Here is a 15,985-nt window from a genome sequence, read left to right on the forward strand (position 1 = left end):
GTGGTTAAAATAAAAAGAAGTTGAAAAGTGTGGCACTGAGATGTTATATGTATGAAAAGGCATAGGATACCAATAAATTATGTGCTAATTTATTGTCAACAATAATTAATTATTATATTTTAAATACATATATAAAGAGACACATTTAAAAAATATATGTATAAAGACATTTCTATTAAACATAGCTATAAAAATAATATTTTTATTAGATACATCTACAAAGATATTTCTATAAAATACAGTTATAAATAAGAGACGCCAAATATACTGTTGGTACGTAGGGGACCGTATATGTATTTTATTTTGACGTCGTAGCGTTCCCCAATTTCTGAATCTCTCGGAGTCAGTCTCACTTCCCTCCTCCTTGCGCTGCCGCCACCCACCTTCACGGCCTCACCTCTTCTCCTGCTTCTTTATTCCCTTTGCCGTCGCTGTCACAGGGGTGGCCATCCGGTTCTTCTCCTTTCCCTCTGGCCGTGTGCCTTTGCTTCTCCTCTGGAACCCTGATCTACCTATTGTGGTCAATCTGGTGAGCATTTTTTCTTTCTTTCGTATTTAATTTTTAAATTAGTTGATTGGTGTCGGTAAAGATGTAGAAGAAGGATCAGAAAGCTTGAGAGGGAAGACTATATTTTGGGTATAAGAATGAAAGAACCATTACTGCAGAACAAAAGTGACCAAATATTTCTTTAGGTTTATGGCAGAATAATAGTAGTAAATTTGTGGTATCTATGGTTTGAAGAGAAGGAACATTTCATTTGTTTAGGGTAAATTTTATAACTTTTACGAAAATCTCTAATTCTGTGGTATCTATGCCTGATTTTCACCTCATCCCCCAACCCCAAATTTGGGTTGTGAGTGTTTCTCAAATCAGAATATTATTCAATCTGTGTTCCAAGTTATGATCAAATTTGGTTTCTCTAATTCTGTGGTATCTATGCTTGCATATAAGGTAGGATAATGATTTAATCTCGTACTTGAAGGACTTTACTAAGCAAAATATGCATAATTGTACCAGGTAGAGAACATCTTCACAAAATTCATGATGCATTACTATTTGCCCCCCTTTTGGGGGTGTATGCCTGTGTGTGTGGATATCTCAAGTTATAGATGTAATAAGTTCAGTGTGTTTGGATGCTAATTTGAGTTGAACATGTTGATTTTTTTTAGTTGAGTATAAATTTTGAATTAAAAAATGTTAGTTTTTATGTTAAAATGCTAATTATTAAGTTAAAATTGCTAATTTTAAATTTAAAGATTAAAGTGTTAAGTATTTTGTTAAAATTGTCTGGGGTGTCTTTTGAACACTCTAATATATTATGCTTGGCAATTAACATTCGGAATTAAAAAATCAATCTGTCCATGTCCCCTAGAGGAAATGTCAAACTGATAAGCCTTTTAAGATTTTTCTAACATCTTTCCTACTAACTAGGAGAAACAGGTAGCTGGTAACTCTTTTGGCTGATATAGGAATGATGCTTAAATCCTCTATAAAAACTTGTAATCCTGAATAGAAACCATCATTATTGACAGAAAATATTCTCATCAAATGTAACAGTAAAGTTCCTAATTAACCTATTAGCTTGCACATGATTCAAGTTTTAGACTAAACAAGCAATCATAAACTGTTAATTACTGGTTGTGTATTGCATTTATGTTTGACATTGTTATTGCTTTAGCTGTTGAGCTTGTATCTTGATAATGTGCTTCTGGTGCTTTAACTCTTTCTAATGCTAACTTATAACAAAGTTTCCTTCTGGCAGGTTTATCTTAGACACTTTTGAGTTGCATTGCTGAACACATCCATGCCCAAAGATACTGGAGGTATTACAAGCAACCTGCTTGGAGGTTTATGCAGCTGTCTTAGGAGATGCATATTTGGCATATTATCTATGGGTCCTGTGCCAAATCATATTGCTTTTATCATGGATGGGAATCGAAGGTTTGCAAAGAAGAGTAACTTGGCTGAAGGGATTGGCCATAAGGCTGGATTTTCATCTCTCGTTTCCATGCTTAGGTATTGTTATGAATTAGGAGTGAAGTATGCAACTGTCTATGCATTCAGCATTGATAACTTCAAAAGAAAGCCCAAAGAGGTGCAATCCTTGATGGAATTGATGCAAGAAAAGATTGAGGAGTTGCTTCAAGATGAAAGCATTATCAATGAATACGGTGTTAAACTACATTTCATTGGAAACTTGCAGTTATTGGCTGAGCCTGTGAGGATTTCAATGGAAAAGGCAATGAATGTCACTGCCCACAACAAACAGAGAGTATTGTTAGTTTGTGTAGCCTATACTTCAAGTGATGAGATTGTGCATGCTGTTGAAGAATCATTCAAGGAATTATGGAATGAAGTTCATAAATCAAGCGGTGCAACAGTGTCCAATGGCACAATTGGACAACTTGACAGGTCCCCGAAAAGAAATGGTATCCGAGTGAATGCTCAAGATTCTTGTGAAGACTATGCAAGACAAAATGCCGATGGATCCACTGATAGATCCGGAGAAACTGAAATTTCATCATGCAATGGGATGGTTGAAATAGCAGAAGAGGGCAAGCATGATCAGGGCGAGCTTCCAGCTATTAAACTGACCGATGTCGAGAAGAACATGTACATGGCAGTGGCACCTGACCCTGACATCTTAATCCGAACTTCTGGAGAGGTTCGTCTTAGCAATTTTCTTCTTTGGCAGACTAGTACCTGTCCTTTGTATTCACCAGCTGCACTTTGGCCAGAAATAGGGCTAAGACACTTAATCTGGGCAGTGTTGAACTTTCAGAGACACCATTTTTACTTGGAAAAGAAAAAGAAACAGTTTTGATTGTAAGTCTTGTAAGTCTTGTAAGTTGTAACACTAACAACCAAAGTTCAGAATGTAAAATTACAGATTGTTTTTCCTATTCAGATCATCTATCTTTGACTAGTGTTGCCCATCTTTTATACTCTTGACTCTCGAGTGTGCACGGGGATCATGAAGTTGCCACATATGACCAGTGCCAGAGGATCAACAAATTCTCTTTTTTCCCACCATAGCCTTGCCCCGAGATTAAGAGGATCATCTATTTATTTGAATTATATTAAGTCCTGCATCTGGTGACTTTTGCTTTTTCTTGAAATGGGTTCTAATACTTAAAAGAGGTCTGTCCTATTTTGCAGGAGGAGGATTTTAGATTGAATAGTAAACTATGTAACTTGCCATCAAATCCAAGCATTTGGATTGGGTATGGCAGCTTTTTTTTCGTTTGTTTTTGGCTCAGATTATTTGGAACTGTATATTGTTCAAGTAAATGGGAAAATTTTGACAAATATGGTACTATTTATGGATTATGTTAGGTACATGCTAAAATCAGCTACTATATTTTTCTACGTATACAAATATAAAAATTAAAAAAATCAATCTATGTCATATACGCGCTACACTGCCATAAGGAAACAACACCTCTTCGTACCTTCGCTCAAGCTCCTTGCATATCCGCCACCGCCTCACCTCCACTCCACTTTGAAGGAAACCTCCGGGCCAGGTCGAGCCACACGTAGGAATAATTGCCGCTGTTATGGAGAAAAATACTCTAACGGCCACCGTGGCTTGAACTTAGCGCTGATCCTACACATGGCGCCGTTGAGAATCAGACCGTCCTACGAGTTCTTGAAACAGATTTTCTGGTGACAGTAGCAGGGGTAGTGAGAGCCACCACTGGGTGAAGACCTTGTGACAATTTTCATGTTTTTGGATTCGTGTTTGATTATAACTGAATTTTGAGGTGTGATTTGGTAGGTGTTTGATTATAATATAATTTTTAAACTTGGAGAGATGAGAGCTCTATTTGATGAAGAACATCATTTTTGAATTGACCAAAGGAACTTAAAATTTAAAAAGTAGCCCAGAAATTCATCTCATATAACCCTTTCTTCACGTTGTTCATAAAGCCAAACTACCTCACATAATATATACCAAGTGCATGTACAAACTTTAAAAAAGGTTACATTGAGGACAAGAAGAAGGATGTGGCGCTTAAGGTTGGGAAAAGACAATGGCTCAGGTGGTTGGTTCTTGTTTGTGCATGAGAATGGATTGCAAGCCGAAGACGTTTGTGTCTTTGAACTGATTAACATGGAAGATTTAGTTTTTAAAGTTCATGTTTTCAAAAGGCACATCCACTTGGATTCTGTAGCTTTCTTTTATGTGTAAAGATGAAGAGATGTCACTTTGAATTGCATCTGATTCCCTTATAGATGAATTGAGACATTTGTAGTTAATTTTGGATTATACCAAGTAAGAATCTATGGTCATGATTAGCTTAAAACATGCATAATTTTATTTATCAAACTTTGTGAATGATTTTAATTTGTGAAGTTTGATTATAGTTTTGAATGCGCTTGATTATAACCGGATTTTGAAATAAAATTTTGAGGATATTTGATTATTATTATTATTATCTTTTGTAATTTAGATTATGAAGAATGCTAGGGGCCAGTAACTTTTGGGATTTATAGCCATCAAATAGCCATCAATGAGGTTTTTAATGGTGTGAGATTAGTATGAGATTTTATCCAATGACTCACTCTTCTTTGCTGGTTACATGCTGGCCAGAATTTAATAAAGTTGCTGGCCCTCTAGACTTTTTCTTAGATTATAATATGAATAGCAATGACCGCCAAAGCTCCAGAGAAGAAGGTATCTGCAGATAACATTCATATACATAAACTTAATTAGAACCTGTTGATTATCAGGCAAAGCTCCAGAGAAGAAGGTATCTGCTATAAATATAAGTCAGTCTAGATCAAAATTCTCAAGAACGTATCACTATAAAGTTCTGTGGTCCGTGTTAAACTGGAGCTAATCAACGGCCAGTGGCATGCTCTTCTAATTGGCGCTACATTTTCATTTGTGTCGGTGCATGTTGTACAAAGTCGTTTCTCTTCAACCGTTATTTCTTGTCATGTATAAGTTTATTTATTTATTTTTTCAACAGTTAGGATTGAGATTCGAATCCAAAACTTCTAGGTGAGAATGGGGAGACTATGTCATTCGAGTTATGAAGCAAAGATACATTATATTCAAAGCATTCTTTTTCTTCATGAATAATTCTAAATCTTATATTCAATTTATTAAATTATCTTTAATTTTATTACTTTTTTAAATTATTAATTTATACTTTTATTATAGGTTCAATTACTCTGTTGGTCCCTATAGTTTTGTAAAATTTTCAATTAGGTCACTATACTTTTTTTTTTCTTTTAATTGGGTCCCTGCACTATTTTTTTTCAATTGAGTCCCTACATTTTTTTTTCTTTTATTTGAGTCCATGTACCAATTTTTTTTAGTTGGGTTCTTATACAATTAAGCCAATTACTACCAAGAATGACCTAATTGAAAAAAAAATTGGTGCAGAGACTCAATTAAAAGGAAAAAAAGTATAGGGACCTAACTGAAAATTTCGCAAAACTATAGGGACCAACAGAATAATTAAACATTTATTATATTCCTTCATTGTATCACACACTATTATTTCTTTTACTATTATTCTTTATACACATATCTGTCATTGTCTCAGCGTAACTGTTATATTGCCTTGTTCTCTTTTCTCTTTTTTTTTCTCCTCCCACCTTTTTTTCACCCGATTGTAATTAATTATCACCAAGTACTATTATCACAATTTTCAATCTGATCTATCACTTTGATCTATAACAATATATTATGTTAACTTTTATGAGTTATTAAAGTGTTATTAAAAGAATTTATTTTTATCTCTTTTGAATATATAAATTTATAAAAATAATAGTTTTTTTTATTGGCGTGCTTTTTAAGTAATTTTATTGTTCTATTAACAAAAAATTTAAGATATAAAGCATTAAAAAATTTTGTTCAAATTATCAAAATTTAATGTTAGTAATCCTAAAAACTAATATCAAAATATATTAATTTTAACTAATATAATAAAAATAGTATATTATTGTAAGTTTTTAACTAATAATTATAAATTTAAGTTACAATTTAATAAAATACCTTAAAACAGATGATTGTCATTACTAGTATACTTGACTGCCATTATATAAATTTCATGTTTGCTTTATTGTGCACATTAATTAAACTATACTTTATTATTTCATTTTGTATGTTTTGAAATAATGCGATCGTACTATAAGGATGACATTAGTTTTTATAACTTAATGCGAATCTTTTTACTATTTTATTTGTCATTTAAATACTATTCATAAAAAAATAATTACTTAAAGTAAAATACTATATAAAGAAAGATAGAAAACTTTTGAATTTATCATTTGGGTTTATTTCTTAATTCTCACTTGATATTACTCAAATTTAATAGGTTGATGGTGGTGATTTTTTTTATTAGTTAAAAAATTTTAACACCCTCTCTCTCTCTTTGGCTCTCTTAATTTTATTAAATAGATTTTTTAGGTCAAAATATTTTTAACTTATTCTATAATAAGTATTTTTTAAATTATCTAATGCATAAAATATCACATCTTTTTATTTTATCTTAAAAGTTTCATTTTTTTATATCAAAGCATTACGGTTTATTATATTATTATATATTATTTTTGTACCACAAAATAAAAGGTCAAACTTTATATCTTTTTTTGTTACTTATTTTATTTTATTTTGACTATTTAAATTAGCATGTATATGATCAACATATTTTCTATTAGTTATGCAATATTATTTTTAGTTCAAATCAATATGCATTTAAAAAATTATCTTTAAATCCTAAACAATGTAATTCAAAGATCATTGCATTCATATTTTTTAAAATTTCAAAAAAATAAAAACCTTTTGTATTATTATTATAATTAGTTGAATGGAGAAATAATAACGATCACATCATAATTTTAATTAATAAAGTAAAAATTTTATCAATTTATATTAAATTATTAATTTTAGTTACACTTACAAGTAAATAACACTCTAAAATTAACTAAAAAAAATTCAAAAATCTTAGTGAATTAATATGTACACAAAATATTATGTGAAGATAAGTATAAACATTAGGATAGTCACTACAAAAAACAGGGTTAAAACGGCGGTTATTTTGGAAAATTACGGCGGTTAGAACCGCCATTATTACCGAAAATGGCGCCCCCAAGAAACGCCGTTATTCTGGGCGCCATTCTGGTTATTACGGCAGTTTTCAGAAAACCGCCACAATTACTGAGGATAATACGGCGGTTCTCTGAGGGTTAAAATGGCGGTTTGTAACCGCCATTATTTTCGTATAAAATGGCGGTTTCTGACTTGTTTAAAATGGCGGGTATAACCGCCGTTTTTACCATTATAACCGCCATTCATTTCTGTTTAAAATGGCGGTTTTTAACCGCCGTTTTTACCATTATAACCGCCATTTTTACCAGGTTATAATGACATCTTTTGTGTTTAAAATGGCAGTTTCTAACCACCGTTTTTACCAAGTTATAATGGCATCTTTTGTGTTTAAAATGACAGTTTTTAACCGCCGTTTCTACCAGCGTATAATGGCATCGTTTTCATTTAAAATGGGGGTTTCTAACCGCCATTTGTACCTAATTATGATGACAATTTTATGCTTTTTAAAATAAGATTGAAACTACCAATTTAAAGTGATATTTTCGAAACTCACTTAAAAATCTCATAATAACCAAAAGGCATAATCATAAATCAAACATCATTAGATGATTTTTAATTCATACATGATCCAAAAGTCATAATCCAAGTCATAATTGAAATGTCATAATCTAAAAACAAAGTATCAAAGTAACATTTTTCAATAATACGTCTTAACATATAATTCTTAATATACGTTTTAACATATCAAGTAAGGTCATGCTTCCTTATTGCTTGCTCCAGAAGACCTACTTCCTAACTCTTTTGGTGATGGAATCTCACTCTCCTGATCCAATCCCTACAACAAAAATATAACTATTATGAGCACAAAAATACAAGAAAATAGCATATATTGATATACATTTATCATGTCTAATTACATAGCATTGATACAATAATGAAACCAATTTAAAATTATAGAGCCAACTAACCACTTGAAAACATTTAAAATACAAGGCCAGACCAATCATTCAGAAATTCAGCCTTTAATTGATGCTCTAAATCTCTAATACATAAAGTAAGATTACATTTGTAAAACAATCCATTATACTTACTTTTCAATAATATATCCCTAGCAGAGATCATCTAATTGTAAAAAAAGAATAAAAAAAGAATAAAAAATAATTGTAAATTCTAAGAGTTGAAATAGTAAAAAGAATGAAGAAGAAAAAAGGTAGATATTTATTGGTTATTTCTCTTGGATATGATAGAATTAAAAAAATATATAAAGACAAAATTAGAACATAATTTGAATACTAAATTGATAGTTTTTGAAGAGAATCCTCGAATAAATAAAAAATAATATTAAAAATAATTAAATAAAAATTAAAGAGATAAAATACAAGTAAGTAATCAAAAATCACTTTTTAAAATTGAAGTTATTTATTCATAAATATGTTACGTCACCAAGAAGAAATAGATTATTATCCTCAAACATATGCTGAAGTATAAACATAATAATAAAGTTGTAATTTGAATATGTAAAAAACCTAAAATAAAAATAATTTTACACATGAATAAAGAAGTAATATGATTTGTTATTTTAAATTTAAAAAAATAACAAATTAAGTATTGATAGAAAAATCTCAAAATAATTCTAGTTAAACAATCAAATGTTACAATGTCTTGATTTACAACCTACATAAAATCAATCAATAATTATTTGTTTAAAAATAAATATAAATATATTTGCATGGTTTCACCTTATAAATGTTGTGTTTGTGTTGTATTCTGAAAATAATATAAAATTAGGTTACAAAGAAAAAATGTGAGGAGAAGTAAACTCTCAGACAATCAAATGTTACAATGTCTTGATTTACAACTTACATAAAACCAATCAATAATTATTTGTTTAAAAATAAATATAAATATATTTGCATGGTTTCACCTTATAAATGTTGTGTTTGTGTTGTATTCTGAAAATAATATAAAATTAGGTTACAAAGAAAAAATGTGAGGAGAAGTAAACTCTCAGTTGAAATATTAGACTTAGTTTTTTTTTCCAAAAAAAAAGAGATGCTTTATTCCTTTCAAAGAAAAAGAATACAAATGTCCAATTGTAACTAAAGGAAAATAGAAAGAGAGAGGCAGCACACTCTCCAAAGCACAAACACATAGAGCATTATCTTCAATAGTTGCAATAGAGAGAGAGAAAAAGAAAAAAAAAATGCCTAATTAGACTTGGGGTTCATTGACAGCCACTGAAGCCATGTGAATCATCCTTCTTGCTAAGCCATCCACTTCTTGGGGAGTCTTGGAGATCTACTCGAAGATGTGCTCGTTGCGAAATCGCCAAATGCTCCAGCAAAAAACCCCAATGACAGTAGGCTTCGCTCTTCAGTTGGATTAAGAATTAAATGTTGCTTCTTTGCTGCCCAGCACTGGAAGAACAGTTCCTCATCTTCTTTAGCTTTCTCATAAGTAAATAGATAATGTATAATTGTTTCTGTGGCTACGTGGCACCGCGAGCAGGTAGCCGGTCTCGAGGGCATTCTTCGGTGAAGCAGCCCCATAGTCGGAAGTCTTTCATGCAGAGCACGCCAGAAGAAGAAGAGGACTTGTGGTGGCGCTTTAATCTTCCAGAGATCTCTCCAAATTCCTTGTCTTTACTGAAGGTGTGGATGAAGCTCAGACGGTTCATGGTTGAAGGAAAAGGCTATTCTATACCCAGAAGAGACTTCATATCTGCCTAATTTGTGGTACAACTAGGTAATTTTATCCCTCTGTTCACCAATTTTTGTTGCTAAGATTTGCTGAGTGATGGCTGGTGGAAATATTGAGGCAATGAGCTGTTGAATCCATTCATTATTTTCATTCATCAGGTGACTGACTCATGAGACTAGTTGGTTCATGGCAAAGGGGTTTAGTCTGATTGGAGGAGTAAATTGCTGCAGAGGCAGAACCCATGGATCAAAGAAGATGTTCACCTCGGAGCTAGGACCTATTTGCCAAATTAAGCCTTTCTCAGTGACTTTTTGCCCTTCCAGAATGCTCCTCCAGCCTTAGGAAGGTAAGTTCCCTACCTCTGCTCTCAAAATTTCTGTATAGCGAAAGTACTTGCCTTTGAGAATTCTAACCAAAAGCGAAGTAAGTTGTGTTGCTATTCTCCAACATTGTTTGCCTAGAAGTGCCAGGTTTCGTGCCTTCAAATTCTTAAATCCCAGTCCTCCTTCCACTTTCGGCCTTGTCATCATATCCCAGCTGACCCAACTGATTTTCCGTTCCTCTCCCTTCTGGCTCCACCATAATCGAGCTAAAATACCGTGAATTTTCTGGAGTAAGGAATCATGAAGTTTGAAGCATGATAGGGTGTAGATAGGGACAGCTTCTCCCACCGCTTTAATGAGGACATGTCTCCCTCCAACTGAGAGTAGTTTACGTTTCCAACCTTCAACTCTTTTCCGAACTTTATCTTTAATAGCACCAAATGCAGCCTTTTTTGATCTCTGAATCGTAGAAGGCAGAACTAGATACTTATCTTGGGCCCCAATATGTTGGATATTTAGGTTCTCAGCCAGTAAAATTTTGATATCCTGGGGAGTGTTTTTGCTGAAGAAGATAGCCGACTTATTTAGGTTGACTGTTTGTCCATTGAACTACTCATAATCACCTAGTAGGTCTAGGATACGATCACAAACTGTTGGGAGAAGCTTTACAAAAGAGGATAGAATCGTCTGCAAAGAGGAGGTGGTTAACAGTCGGGCACCTTCTAGTGAGTTGAATCCCTTGTAAACTCCTGTTTTGCTCTGCCTTGTGTAGCAGGAAGGAGAGACCTTCCGCACAAAAAAGAAAAAGATATGAGAAGAGAGGTTCACCTTGCCGGATACCTCTACTTAGCCTGAAATAGCCAAATGATTGACCTTCCACAACAACAGAGTAAGAAACAGTTGTAACAACCTCTTGGATCCACCTAATCCATCTTGCATCAAACCCTAGACTTTCCATCATAAACCAAAGAAAAGGCCATTCCACGCGATCATACCCTTTACTCATATCAAGTTTAATGGCCATCTCAGCTATCTTCCCAGATCTCTTCATTTTTAAGTAGTGCATAACCTCGCGCGCAACAAGAACATTGTCCGAGATCAGTCTACCTTTCAAGAAGGCACTCTGGTTCGGGCTAACTAAGAGATTCATAATATTTTGCAGTCTATGAACAAGGATTTTCGAAATAATCTTGTAGATTACTATAGAGAGGCTGATGGGTCTTACCTGGGACATGTCTTTGGCACAAGGAACCATAGGAATAAGACAGATCTGGGTATGATTAGATCTCCTGAGCAGTCTGCCTCCTGTGAAAAAACTCTTCACAGCCGAAAAAATATCTCCACCCACGATGCTCCAGAATGCGTGAAAAAATTTAGATGTAAATCCATCATCCCCGGGGCGTTCTGTGGATACACACTAAATTCTGCTCGTTTAACCTCCTCCATAGAAATAGGCCTTAGAAGTTTTCGATTTATACTAGGGGTGACCTTCGATTCGAACTCTTCAAAGTCTTGGCTTTGATCAAGAGTGGAAGAGGCTGAGAAAATACTTTTGAAATATTCCTCAGCTACCCTCAAAATACCCTCGTTTATGTTTGCTACGACCCTATTTTCACCAACCAAACTCCAAATCTTATTGCTACAGCATTTGACTCGAGCAAATTGATGGAAGAACTTGGTGTTACGGTCCCCAAGTTTTAACCACTTTATTCTTGACTTGTCTTTCCAGTAACTTTCCTCATTTAGGTAGGCCACCTTGATGAGTCCATATTTTTCGATATATTTTAGCTTGATTTGGATGGATTTCATCACAGAAACTCACACTTAAGCACTAAAATAGCATACTTTTGTGTTTTGTCCCTAAATTGATATTAAAAGTGAAAACATGCATTTTTGTGCTTAAATTAAGTGATTTTGATTCCACTTTCATGCCATTCGATGCCGTGATATGTTTTGTGAGTGATTTCAGGTCATTTTGGCAAGATTGGCTAGGCAAAAGTGGAAGAAAGCATGTACAAGGGAGAACACATGAAGTAAACAAGGAAAAGTACACACAGACAAGTGTGCGTGCGCACAAGTACTCGTGCGTACGCACAAGAAGAAATTTGTATGTGTGCGTGCGCACAACCCTCTGTGTGTACGCACAGGAGAAAATTCAGCAAAGTGTGCATACGCACAGGACCCTGCACGTGGTTTCATTAATGAAACACGTGCTACGCAATTTCTGAGGGCTTTTGGCCCAATTTTGGAAGGCTAGATGCCGAATTGAAGTGCTATATGAAGGGGATATCAACACATATCAACACATTAGGTTTTCATTAGGTAGAATTAGAATTAGGAAGCTTCCATAGGAGTAGGAGTAGGAGTAGAGTAGAAATTTCTCTCCTAGGATTTCATTTCCATCTCTATTGTAGCATTTTATAGCAAGCTTTGCTTTTGGATTTTTGCTTCTTTTATTGTAAGTACTCTTGATCTTTTCTTTAATTACATTACTTTTGCCTTTATTTTCTTATGGTTTAAGTTACTTTGTTTATATATATAATTTTGGTATCTTGGAATTTTGATAGATGAATTTAATGTTTTATGCCTTCTTTATGCTTGTTTGGATGTTTATTGTTGATATTGTGAATAGTTTGGTTATAGCTTTTACTTGTCTTTGCAATTTTCTATGTTTTAGTTTTATGAATATCAACCCCAAAGATATGAAAGATACCCCCTATATGACCTCCAACCACCAAACCTTCAAGTACCACACCCTCCACCTCCATGGAATCAAGATACTTATACACCTTACCATCAACCATATGAACCACCACACCCTTATACACCACCTCAATACCCTCACCCACATAATACACCTTCCTACTATACAACCTTTCTCCCAACCTTTGAACCTTCTCTTCCATCAAATTGTGAAGTTCTCCAACCCTTGCCCCAAGAACAACAAGACCTTCAAGAATTCTTCCAAGAGCAAGAAGGGTCCCGAAAAAAGCAAGGGGAGTTCATTGCTACCATAGCGAAGCGGTGAACCGTTTAGCCTCACTACACTCAATCACTCAAGACATCCCCCTTGAAGAAGGTGGAGGATCAAGTAAGGAGTGTAGAGAGGAAAAGAACAGGGAGTCTCAAGAAAAGGAGGAGGAGCTAAGGCTTGAATCACAAGAGGAGGAAGGTAGAACTAGTGAACCGGAAGAGTTAAATGGAGAATTGAGGGAGTTTGATCAAGAAGTAGATTGCATCATCAATGATTTGTTGTCTACCTTGGTCAACCCCCTCAATGATCTTGAGGAGCTTACACTCTTGAGTTTGAAAGAGAAAGGAAAGAGCTAGAAAAGAGTGGTGAGAAGGAGGTAATTATCCAAGAAGTGGAGGCATACATGCAAAAGTTTACAAGAGTGACTCCAATCCAAGGGCAAATTGAATGGGTAACAATTTCCTCCATAAGTTTCATAGGCCTATATCAATATGCTCTCTTGGAAACGGACCACCAACTTAAGGTGCTTCTTGGAGTGTTAAATGGTGAAGGAATGAGTGTTGGTTACGTTACCCAAGGAATTCAAGGTATAAATGGTGCAAGGTCCACTTGGGAGGATTTCAAGATTCAAGTGGGTGCTTCAAAGGTGCTTGGAGAGGTTGTTTATCCCATGGTACAAGTGAAAGTCAACAAGAGGATGATAGAAAAACCAAAGTGTGGGATCCGGGAATACATCTTTGCAACCAATAATTTTGGATCCCAATTTCTTGCTTGAGGTTGCTTGAGAACTTAATGTACTTCGTTTGGGATCCCAGAGGATTTTTGAAGAGCAAATATGGTTGGTAACTCAAGGATGGATGGAAGCACAAGCCTCCTTGATGTGAGCTCCAACCAAAAGTCCAACTTGAGGACTTAAAACCAAAGTGCTAGCTGGGAGACACCCCACCATAGTAATATCTTTTCAACCTTTCTTTCTTTTAGCATTTGTTTATTGAATTTTGTCTCTTTGATTAGCATAGTTTGATTTCATTCTAGGTTTAAATTAGTTGTATTTTATGTTTGATCATGTGTTTTTGAAGAATGATATGTTTTGGGATTAAAAACCTTTGATTGATATCATGGTTGGTGCCTTAGAGGCTTTAAAAATGTTGCAGAAATAGAGTTCTGTGCGTGCGCACAGCCTTGTGCGTACGCACACTTCTCCTGTTTTTTCTCATCTATGCAGGCGCACAGCTGTGTGCGTACGCACACCCGTTGTAACCCACTCTGTTCGCAGTGGTCGCACCCTCTATGCACGCGCACCCCACCATATTTTCATTCTGTGCGTATGCACACATGGTCATTTTTCCTTATTTAAAAAAATAAAAAAGAGTGTTCTGTGCGTGCACACAGCTCTGTGCGCATGCACACGTCTTTTGACCCTCTCTTCCAGCAGCGCTCGCATGTCTTGTGCGTCTGAACACCCCCAATTTTTTGCTTGTGTGCATACGTTATAAACCAATATTTTATGGTTTATATTGTGCTAATTTGAGTGGTTTTTATCAATTCTTTACTCACTTATTCATATGATTTGCATGAGTTTACATTTTTCCTTCCTGATTTTGTGCTATGATTGAAAACATGTTTCTTTGGTCTTAATTTAGCTAATTTTAATCCTCTATTATTACCATTCGATATCTTGATATGTGTGTTAAGTGTTTTCATAGATTATAGGGCAGGAATGGCTTAGAGGATGGAAAGGAAGTATGCAAAAATGGAAGGAATACAAGAAGTTGAAGAAATTGCTAAGCTGTCCAGCCTAACCTCCTCGCACTCAAACGGTCATAACTTGAGCTACAGAGATCCAAATGATGCGGTTCTAGTTTTGTTGGAAAGCTAACATCCGAGATTTCGAAATGATATATAATTTTCTATAGTGGCCATACATCTAGGTGACACGAACGCATGCTTCACGCGGACGCGTCGCAGTGACAAAAATTAGCGTGACAGAATTCGCAATCAGCAATTTCTGGACTGTTTCTGACCCAGTTCTCGGCTCAGAAAACACATATTAGAGGCTATAAATTAGGGGAATACATCCATTCATCATGGAACATAATCATACTTTCATAACTCACAATTTTAGGTTTTAGATGTAGTTTTAGAGAGAGAGAGAGAGACTCTCTCCTCTCTCTTAGGATTTAGGATTAGGATTTAGGATTTATATTATGATTAGGCTACTTCTCTTCAATCACAGGTTCAATGTTCCTTTAATTTATTTTCTAGTTTTATTTATTCTATCACTTTAGTTGTTATTTATCTTTTCAATTTGGTTTAAGAACTCCATGTTAGGATTGATTTTCTTAATTAATACATATTGAGGTATTTCAGATTTAAGATTTCTTTCTTTTATTTATATTACAATTGCTTCCCATCTGAAGGCATTTTTATTCGAGTAGATTTATTTTCTCCTTTTGGCTTTGGTTAAGTAATTGGTAACGCTTGAGTTATCATACTCAGCAGTTGATTGGAAATTAGAATTGCTGATTGATTTGGATCCCTCTAAAGCTAGTCTTTCCATAGGAGTTGACTAGGACTGAGGAATCAAGTTAATTAATCCACTTGACTTACCTTTATTTAGTAAGGGTTAACTAAGTGGGAGCAAAAATCCAATTCTCATCACACCTGATAAGGATAACTAGGATAGGATTCCCAGTTCTCATACATTGCCAAGAGATTTTCTAATTATTAATTTATTTTTCTTGCCATTTAAATTACTTGTTCCTTATTTTAAAAAAAATCCAAAAACATACATTTTTTCATAATCAATAATAAACATACCTCCCTGCAATTCCTTGAGAAGACGACTCGAGGTTTAAATACTTCGGTTATAAATTTTATTGGGTTTTGTTACTAGTGACAACCAAAGTTTTTGTACGAAA

The 15,985-nt window shown here is 34.4% G+C and overlaps 1 protein-coding gene across 2 annotated transcripts; it reads left to right on the forward strand.

Moving 5' to 3' along the window:
- Positions 276-3,093, forward strand: LOC107614017 (dehydrodolichyl diphosphate synthase 6). 2 transcript variants are annotated; one of them, XM_016316227.2, is made up of 2 exons: positions 276-529; positions 1,764-3,093. In XM_016316227.2, exon 2 carries the CDS (start codon positions 1,806-1,808, stop codon positions 2,823-2,825), a length of 1,020 nt encoding a protein of 339 aa, XP_016171713.1. In that variant the 5' UTR covers positions 276-529; positions 1,764-1,805; the 3' UTR covers positions 2,826-3,093. The 2 variants fall into 2 exon arrangements, with proteins under 2 accessions (XP_016171713.1, XP_016171714.1); XM_016316228.2 differs by having other exon boundaries at positions 294-529; positions 1,750-3,093.

This window comes from Arachis ipaensis, chromosome B08 (genome assembly GCF_000816755.2).
Source record: "Arachis ipaensis cultivar K30076 chromosome B08, Araip1.1, whole genome shotgun sequence".
Lineage (NCBI taxonomy): Eukaryota > Viridiplantae > Streptophyta > Magnoliopsida > Fabales > Fabaceae > Arachis > Arachis ipaensis.

Coding starts and splice junctions, on each gene's coding strand:
- LOC107614017 (XM_016316227.2), top strand. CDS start 1,806: ATGCCCAAAGATACTGGAGGTATTACAAGCAACCTGCTTGGAGGTTTA.